The sequence below is a fragment of the Corylus avellana genome, chromosome ca1 (genome assembly GCF_901000735.1).
Source record: "Corylus avellana chromosome ca1, CavTom2PMs-1.0".
Lineage (NCBI taxonomy): Eukaryota > Viridiplantae > Streptophyta > Magnoliopsida > Fagales > Betulaceae > Corylus > Corylus avellana.
This window is the reverse complement of record NC_081541.1, coordinates 4,987,316-4,997,354: the sequence shown is the minus strand read 5'-3', so window position 1 is coordinate 4,997,354 and position 10,039 is coordinate 4,987,316. Positions and strand designations below refer to the sequence as shown.

Genomic DNA, 10,039 nt, shown 5'->3' with positions numbered 1-10,039 from the left:
CATGCCATTGCAGTAGATTTCAATTCTATGCTCGAAAGCTTTATTTGCTCACACACTTTTCTTTCGCACGATAGAATTAACCTATACTTTTTAAAAATTCCTTACTAATTTTCTCCCCCGTTTCTTCATTTTTTTTGTTGACTTTTCATTTGACTATAGAGACTGATGGTAGTCGTAATCTATGTTAACTTAAGTGTGATATTAATTACGTGTATATAAACTCTTGAACACTACTTTCTTGTAAGCTAGTTTTTAAATGTGAGTTATTTGAAATTTATATTATAATTATAATCTTCCAAAGAAAATAAATGCGAAAGCAAAAAGAATATAATTGATGGACACAGTTTTTGTTTAAAATATTGAATTAAACTACCATTTGTCCTTGAATACATATATTTTTAATAAAATTAACAAATCACACTCATCCTCAGATGCACTTTAAAAATGTAAAAATGCGTGTGAAAATTCCTCATACCCAAAATCGAAAGGAATCTTCGTTCATAATCCAGACCAAGAATCTATTCGGTTCCCCCGTGAAGACTTGCATCAACGTGCAGCCAAACATCGACTGTGCCACACAAAACCTCCCGAAAGCTCCGAAGCGCTCATATTCGTCGCGTGACGCTGGGTCGCTGACCCACCTTTAGTCTTTACAATTAGAATGCCCAATTGCCCTCTCTCACTCTCCCATGGCTAACTTAAACTTGAAGACCGATTCCCCCATCTCTCGACGCATTGTCCGTGCCTTCCTCGAATTCCTCGACTCTGGTCATCTCTCTCGCTCCCTCTCTCTGTGTATCAGCTTCTATTAATTTAATCTTATGCTTAGATTGTGAATTCCTTTTATAGATTTTGCGTGTAGTCTAATGAAATTTGCAGTCTTTGTGTAAGTATTTCTTTGCTTTGAGTGTAATTAATTGTCTCTGGAATTTTCTTGATTTTAATAAGATTTCAAAAATGGTAGTAATTCTAGCTCATCTGTAACTATATAAGCTTTTTCTTCCGGTGGAGATTGTGTAACAAAACTGCTTTGGAGTGTCAAAATGTACATACCTAGAGGCTAGAGCGTTGAGACCTTAGTGCCTTTAAAGTGCCATTTTTGTGTGTTTTGAAGAGAAGCCACGTATGGTGTTCTTGACAGTATGATCATTAAGAAGCTGCCATTTTGGTTGAGACTGGATGATGTCGATTTCTGAAAAGAAGAAGCGTTATCTAGAGACTGTTCTTTGCTGTTTTTGGGTTTATTTTCTTTTGCTTGATGATGGGTGTGTTCTGAGATATATGGCTTTTTTAATGGCCAAACCTGTATGTAGGTTGAAGAGAGCCCCTGATACAAAATGTTTAAGGTCTTGAATTGGTTCAATGCTTTGACTACTAGATTTTGCATTCGTTTTATTGTGAGTGACTGCATTATGGGTAGAATTTCCTTCCAATGAAGAATTTCAATTTTGCCTTTTTGAATCCCTTTTTGATCGTGATGTGTTTCCTCTAGGACAGTCGAACCTGCTTCTGGTGTTGATCTTGAAGGTCTTGAAGTTGCTAGAGAATGTTTGACAGAGGCATTTAAGCTTGGTTCATCTTCTGCCAATGACCAGATAAAGCCCGATTTGTTGGTTGACATATTTCGTTCATTGGAACGAAATGAGCTTCCGGAAGCTAGAACCGATTCTGCTCATGGAGCAATCTCAGATGATGCTCCCAGTTCATCCTCTGCTCAAAACACTGCTGATGCTAAGCTTTCAGAGCCATCGAATTCACCGGTTTTTTCTCCCTCATTTATACACATACACACGCACATATAAATATATATTTCTATATTTTGTTTTAAACATATATGGTCTCCTAGTATATACTTTGAAGATGTTAACTGATAGAGTTTGGTGCTTTAGCTTTGACATTCTTTATATCATCTAGAACACAATTTTTCTTCCTCTCAGATACATTATGGGATTTATTGTATGCATGAGGGCAGGTATGTTGGATGCAGATGATGCCCCTACCAACATGGTTACTAAAATTAGTGCGGCGTTATTTTGGTAGGGGCATCTATTTAGGAAATAGTGAGGGCTTTGTTGGAATCCTTCATCATTTTTGTTGAACCAAAGAACTGTTTTGGCATTATTGGTTAGAAAAATGTCATAGTAAGGAGGCATGTGGTGAAGGTAAGGTTCTGGCATTAAGTTGTAGGTTACAGGAATTATGTATTTCAGTAGAGGGGAGTGAAAGGGCTTGTAGTCGACTTCATGAATGGTCACTATAAGTAGTGCTGACATTTTTGTCATTATTGTTGTTGTTGCTAATATAATAAAAGATGAAAATTTTTCTGAACTTTTGAGCTTAGTGTGTATGTAATATATGCATTATGCTCAATATTATAACTTCTATTGGATAATGTTTGCCATATGTAAACAGAACCACTTCTTGAGGCAATGCACTTGTAATTCTAATATACCTAAGTCTGATAACTTTGGCTTGAGTAGGATATATGGACTCCAATTTGGTACTGCATTGCACGTTGAGTGTAATAATCAACAGTCTTGATACTATTGTAAAAGTTTTGCTATTGCTACTTTTTTGAAGCATGCGTACTATAGAGTATAGAGCCATCCCTAACACTAGTAAATATGTTAATGGAAAGGTGGTTGGTTTCGTTATACTCTTTATAGGTTTTACAGATGGCATTTCTACGTACATTTGGTTGTTTTTTGTTATAATGTTGGGGGATTTGAAATTTTGAATCAATGCCATATAAATGTTTGTATATGCTTAATGTGATCAAGTTTTTGATTTTCTATTTAAGAATTGTTTTCGTCGTTTCTTCTAGATGATATTTTGATGTTAAAATGTGTCTTTTACAATCTTCTTGTGGCTTTTCCTTTTGTTATTTTATCCGAGAATAAATTTGATGATGCTTCAATGTTGCTTGCATTTGGAATTTATTGTGTTGCAATTATTATTTGCTATGCTTCTTGAAGTTGAGTTGTGACTCTGTTTTGTGTTTTCCAACTTAAGCAGGGAGAGGATTGGATGAGGAAACCTCATGTATCAGGTAGGGTAATGTTTTTCTTGTTTTGGTGCTGAAGCTATTTCTTTCTAGGTTCATCTTTCTCTTACTGTGTATCCTTCTCATTACACCATCTTTTAAGCTAGGACTTTGTTATAGAATTAAATGCAGAATTTTCTCTGGATTTTGTGAACCAAAATCATTGTCAACACAAAATCTCTACTGGAAAAGGTGTTGCATCTATAATGCCTTTCAGTTTTTCTGAACAGCATAGGTTTGACAAGCTATGGGGAATTCATTTATTTTGCCAAATTCTGTCAGTAATGTCGTATAATTGACTTTTTTATGTGTTGCAATTTTAAATAAATCTGCATATGGGACTTTACTTTTTAGAGGGCTTTTTTGGTAATGAAATATATGGTAGTGATGTCTAATAATGCAAACTTGTGGGAAACTATTTGGGACTGGGCGAATCTATGGGCAAAACTATAAAATATGACTCTACATAGAGATGTCCCTGCATAGATGGGGGGAGAAAATAATTTTTTTTTGTGAGTGTTGAAAAAAGATTTAGATATACATTTCAGCAGAAAAATTACAGATATGTAGATTTGCAATTTGGTTAAATGTAGTAGACTTGAATTGCTAAATTAATCTTTGGTAATAAGGATTAGTCGATGTTCCTGGATCAGTATTTTGAGAAATTTTACTTGTTCTAGTTAGGCGTTTCTCCTATATACTTCCTGTGTACTTGGTTGCGCTTTGCACTTTTTATAATATTTCAGTTATTTTTCAAAAAATTAGTATTTTGAGAAATTGTTCAAAAGATGCCAACGGTCTTTGAACCAAATGGCATCTCCTCTCCCCCTCATGAACAAGGGATTATGGCCTGCTCACGGGTTCAATGCCAGATGGGTGGGTGAGTACAGTTTACCTATAAGAAAATGGAAAGAAATTCCTCAAAATGTATCTTGACTACCTAGATGTTTTTAGGAAATATATTGTGGAGACAACCCTTAGGGGTTGGCTCCAGTGGTAGTCTTACCCAATCCATGTGAAGGAGGCGCTTTGCATGGTTTCGGAGTTTGCCTGACATGGGTGGATACACAAAGTGTCCTGCCTTGGAGGGGTTCCCGTCATCAAAAAAATATATTTTGTGGAGATGATCTCAATTATTAACACTTTATTTTGCAATGGATTGAGTTGGAGTTTTGTTTATAATTCTTCCTAAATATTAGAAGTTTTGGGCTAATGTTTTTTATTGACCATGTGGCAGGAGTGTCTAAAGATGAACTTTTTGGACAATTCTTTGCTGCACTTGAGAAAATTCACTTTTTCAGAACCATGCCTGATGGAAATGACGACTCGGTCCAATTGGAGAAAGCAACGCATTTATTTCATGATGCTCTAACTGTATGGTTTATTTTGCTGTAAATGTATGCACGTTTCATCAAATAAATGATAGACTTGTATAGCTAGTTGCATGAGAATATTGTTAGAAATTGCATGTTTATTTGTATTCTTTTTCATCTACAATCCTTTCTTGACAAGAAAACATTTCTCTGCTATGCTAGGAGTTGGAAAGATCTGGATGCCAGACAATTAATATAAACAGCCTAGCTGAGACATTAAAATTGCAAGGTATTTTTATGTTCGTAAGAGAGTATGATTCTGGCTTTTATTGTTCCTCATTGCTATTGTATAACCTGTGCCAATTATCAGTACATGTCTTCTCAATGAGATATATGGCATAAAAAAATTACTTTTTAAACATCGATATATGCCTTAATGAATGTGAATACTTTGGCGGATGCTACTTTATCGAGGTCCAAATGGTACTGCTCTTCATGCAATATGTTCTTGACAATATCTATGTTCTCTGGTTAAGCTATGTCCTAGCTGACCTTATTATGTAAACTTGTCTCTGTGTTAGGTAACAGGGCCATGCAGTCAAAGCTTTACTCCGATGCAATTGAGTTATACGATTGTGCTATTGCACTTTGTGAAAATAATGCTGTTTATTACTGCAACAGGTGCACTACTGCTGCATACTTTTTGCTAATCTTTTCTATATTTTAGTTATATGAATTCTTGTTCTACTTCTTACAGAATGGCTCTACATATTGCAGAAAAAAGAAATATATTTTCTGAGTGGTGCTCTTATGATTGTTGGCAGTGAATTTGTCCTTATCGTTTTATAAATGCATAAGACCTCTTAATTTTCAAAGCCTGAAATATAAAATCATATTCAACAAGGCTATGCATATGCACTGGTTTGGTGCCATACCAACCACTGGAAGGTGGACCAAATTGTCTCAGGTAGTGGGGGAGGGAAGGGGTAGGGGGCTGAACAGAAAACTCACCTAGATGCTGAATAAATAATGCTACTGAGATTATTTACAAATCCAAATAATAGTGTTAGAGTAATGCTACACAATACACCTTCATCTCACTGAGCTGATGTGGCTATGCTCATCAACCCTTGATTTTTTTTTTTTTTTAACAAGCGCTGATCCAAAGGCTGATGATAGGGGTGTTGTAAATAGCATTACTCAGTGTTATTATTGCCAAGGTCCTCTGTGAATAACAATAAAAAATAAAGATCTAAATGTGAATTAAATTCTGAACCCAACCTTCTATGCCAAGGCGGAAAACAAGATCCCAAGTCTTCACAACATTCCCCCCCAAACCACACACACAAACACAGCACATTTTGGGGACATATTCTATGTCTCTTGTTAGGTTTGATGTATCTCAATTATCAAGAAAATAAAATAAAAATAAAGGACATTTGCTGTTCAGTCAATGACATTTAGCATCAAGTCGTCTTCAAATACCTGAAGGAAAGTTTATTGTAATTCAGGGCAGCCGCTTACACTCAGATCCACAATTATACTGAAGCAATCAGGGACTGCATGAAATCCATTGAAATTAACCCAAATTATAGCAAGGCATACAGTCGTCTGGGGTTAGCTTATTATGCACAAGGGAACTACAGTGATGCTATTAATGAAGGATTTAAGAAAGGTTGGTAACAGATTAATTCTTAAGTGCCCATAGTAGTGCTCATTCACCAAAATTGATGCACATTATGTTTTTGTTTATGCTATGCATCTCTGTTGGAAGAAAATAGAAATTTCTTTGATACTTAGGACATTTATGCATGCATACTACTGCATCAGTTGGTGAAGATGTTCAACTCCTGGGGGATTTGAATATTGGTCTGTGGTATGACTCAAACTGAACCTCACCACAAGTGTTGATAGCATCTCACTTGGGAGGGGCACTTGATTAGAGGAGTTTGTGAACTATGGAACATGGAAAAGCATCATTAATAATTATTTAGCGAGTCATTTCACAACCGTTAACCCTCTTTTGTGGTCATTTCTTGCTATTTTGAATTCTAAACATCCGTGTGTGTTTTTTTTCTTTTGCTTTTTTCAGTTTAATTCATTAACTGATAGATGTCCGTTGCCTATAAAATGTTAATCACAGTTGGAAGATAGTCTTTATCTTTCAAAATCCACCAGCCATATAAATCAAGATCTTAGGGTTATTAGTGAAGCGATAATTCATCATTGGGTGTGGACTCTCCTTGCATACAATGCTGGAATCCTTTGTAAATCCAAACTGTTCAAATAAACTAAAATGTAAAGCATATATAAAAGCAAAGTATGTGAACTATATTTTCCCCTTGTAACCGACCTAATTAAGTCTGTTCATAACTCATGTTAGCATGCATGTTTGCAAATTGAAAGTGAGCCAAGTTTTATATTACTTGAGTTTGATTTTTGAGCCTTGGTCAATTCCAAATACAAAAGCATAAACAAGCTTTTGTTGAGTTGAGCCTCAAGCTGTTTGTGAACAGCTTACTTCATTTACACCCCTCGTTAGCTCTCAAATAAAAGCCAGTAAGCCATCTGAGTATTCTAAACTGTTCCCTATCAATTTGATAAAACATCACCTTCTCATAGATCATCATAGTGGTCAGTCAATAAGAGCAGTAGTAAACATTTTCATCTCTAATTTTGAGACTTACCTGTGCAGCCTTGCAATTGGATCCAAATAATGAATCTGTCAAAGAAAATATTCGGGTCAGTTCTTCTGTGCCTTCTTTTTCTTCTTCAACTTTGTTCTTATGACGGTGTTGTTACCAGGTTGCTGAGCAAAAATTGAGGGAAGAGCAACAACGCAGAGGAAATTGGGTATGTGTACTTCAGTCTCATCTTAAAAAAGAATTGCAGGGTTATAATAATAAAAGCACGGGTCTATAGTGTTTACATGAAGGTTGATGATAGCTGGTAGTGCACTTCGTACTGTTTGACATGATTACTTCTTTAGTTTGAAAGAATCCTTTAGGAAATATTAAAATCATGATTCACTTATCAAAAAAAAATATATTAAAATCATGATTCATTACCTTTTCTGACCAAGGATATGACATATTACTTATTTCTATTTTGGATAGGATGGCTTCTTTTGAAATCCCTGTAGTTCACACCAGTTTTACTTATTGATTGGCTGAATTTTTGCATATATGCTGAAGTTTTTCACCTCTTACTGAACTCATTTAATATTGTAGATGCGTGAAACTATATTTTCCTCATGTACCACGGATTTGTATAAATTGGGGTGTGAGTTCATGACAGTTATTAATGTTCTAACTTTAGCGAGTCTAACTATGTATGATATTTTCATTAGTTTTTGGCACCAGGCCTACTGGCAGTTAATCCTGAGTCATTATATGTTTGAGAGTCCAAATTAAATATGATTTTTCATATCTTGCAATATTACTGATGAGATTATAAAGTTGTAAATATATTTTTTTGATAAGTAAATATTTAAACGTGTTCTATCTTGGGTTTCTGTCCCACAACTTTTGGCCTTATTGAAAAAACGTATCTTTATTGGGTTTCTATCCAAATGCGTTTCTAAAACACATATAAGCATTTGTTGTCTCCCATCACATGTGCAAATATTAAGGATTTCAATAGTTAATTGCAAGTGTTCGGAGTTTGCTAGTTCATAGCTTATTGTTTTTCAAATTAATTTTCTGTTATGTGGTCCGATATTTTGTCAACTTGAAACTTACCATTTCTCTTATCCAACACAGAGCAGAAATTCAGCAAGTCGTAGTGATCGAGAATCCCAAAACCAATCTACGGGTGGGCCAAGCGGTCATGCTACACCACCTCCATTTACTTCTATGCCATTTCACACTGCTGCCCTCCCTACTGATTTTGCAAGCATGTTTATGAACATGGCTGCAAATGCCGCAAATCCATACCAGGGACAGAATTCTCAAGACAGGCATGGAGAAGAGGGTGATGCAGATGGGGCGGATGAGCCTGAAATAAGAATAGGGGGGAACATCAATTTGAATTTTGGAGAACAAATGCCCGAGGAGCTATCAGGAGCTTTGAGATCTGTGATGGAGATGTTCACGGGGTCAGGACCCCATCGTAATTCACAAGATTCTACAAACGAAAGACCTGCGCCAAACTAAAATCTTGCAAGTGTCTTGCAACTGTATAAATTCCCACAACATTTTGTATTATTTTTCTTCCTTTTAGCTTAGGATTTTCTGTGAAATTTCACCATATTTTCAGAGTAACAGACAGGTATCAACCTTTCAGACAAAAGCAGACTGAATTATGTGTTTATCCTCATTATTTTTTAAAGTACATAATTCAGTACTGAAATGCTCTCTGTTTCAGCTATGCACAAGGGAAAGAATACCGCCGACGTTTCTAGTCAATCGATTTTCTTCCCCACCCAAGGAGGTCGTTAATCAATCCTGTTGGCTTATGGGAAGGAATTGATTCCTGAGCATCGCTTGGCTGGAGACAAGCAGGTGGCTGTGGCTTGCATTAGATTATCTGTTGTCATTAGTAAAATGTTCACGATTTCATCCTGTGGAGACATTAAAATCACTCAGAATTTCTTTTATTAAATGTTATCTTTCACGTCTTCTATCTTTTAAGCATTTTTATCACAATTTTCTCGGATAAATAAAAATTGTGCCCTCTTGAAACATGGTATTGTTGGGGATAGAGTCGAAAATTTAGATGTGAAATCTGACTATTAGACACGAGGGCATCTAAGCAATACGATTTTTACTAATTATATATTACCAATTGATTACAGAATTAATTACTGTTTTTTTTTTTTTTTTTTTTTTTTTTTTTTTTTTTAAAAAGAGAGGATACCTCATTTCAATTATATGGGTTGTCTCTTCTTTAAGCATGAGTTAGTGGAGGACGTTAAGCATGAGTTACAGTCTCTACAACAATGGCAGCTATTCTTTGTTCGTCGAGAGGGTAACCAGGCGGCACACACCTTGAGAAATTTTAAGAATAATATGTGGCTTCATGGGCCACCTGAATGTATTGTGATATTTTACAAAGGGAGCAAGTTACTCCTGTTTTGAGATTAAATCAATGAGAAAGTAGCTCTATTATTTCAAAAAAAATTATATGGGTTATCTCTTCTTTAAAAGAGGAGAGAGGAAGTCCATCATATGGATTTTTATTCTAGTAAATAATTAATTACTTTTATAAGTATGTAATTAATTGTTTGGGAAAACTGCACCTACCCCCTTAAACTACCTATTACTTAATTTGCAACCGTCCAATTTCAAAATAAAATTCTAACGGTAGGGGACCAAGTGAAAGGGCTAGGTAGTTTGTAGGGTCAATTGCAACTTAATCATTATTGGAAGTTTATGATAGAATTATTGAAATCTTAATAATTATTTTTAATATTAAATGAGATTTATTTTTATTTCAATATTTATTAGTAAATAATATATAATTAATTAAAAAAGTAAGTTCTTTTAAAAATAATACAACATTTGAGTCATATAATAAACAATAATTAATATTTTAATCATTTGACCACTAATTTATCCTTAAAAAAAAATCTAACTAATCTGGTTCCATTAAATATTATATAACAAGAGAATAAGAAAATTGCCGAGACTAAAGCAGTTCAGTGAGTCTCATTTTCGTTATGATCGTTTTCAATCACTTTTCT

General features: G+C 34.9%; 1 protein-coding gene across 3 annotated transcripts; it reads left to right on the top strand.

Moving 5' to 3' along the window:
• Positions 1–487: 487 nt before the first annotated feature.
• On the top strand, positions 488–8,970 carry LOC132182814 (uncharacterized). Of its 3 annotated transcripts, XR_009440331.1 has the most exons (11): positions 488–768; positions 1,498–1,760; positions 3,013–3,049; positions 4,281–4,417; positions 4,579–4,645; positions 4,938–5,037; positions 5,868–6,031; positions 7,052–7,098; positions 7,162–7,209; positions 8,118–8,625; positions 8,722–8,970. XR_009440331.1 is itself a non-coding variant. In XM_059596176.1 (10 exons), the coding sequence occupies exons 1-10, from the start codon at positions 690–692 to the stop codon at positions 8,508–8,510; spliced, it is 1,332 nt and encodes a 443-aa protein (XP_059452159.1). In that variant the 5' UTR covers positions 488–689; the 3' UTR covers positions 8,511–8,970. The 3 variants fall into 3 exon arrangements, 2 of the variants coding, with proteins under 2 accessions (XP_059452159.1, XP_059452148.1); XM_059596176.1 differs by having other exon boundaries at positions 3,016–3,049; positions 8,118–8,970; XM_059596165.1 differs by having other exon boundaries at positions 8,118–8,970.
• The last annotated feature ends 1,069 nt before the right edge of the window (positions 8,971–10,039 follow it).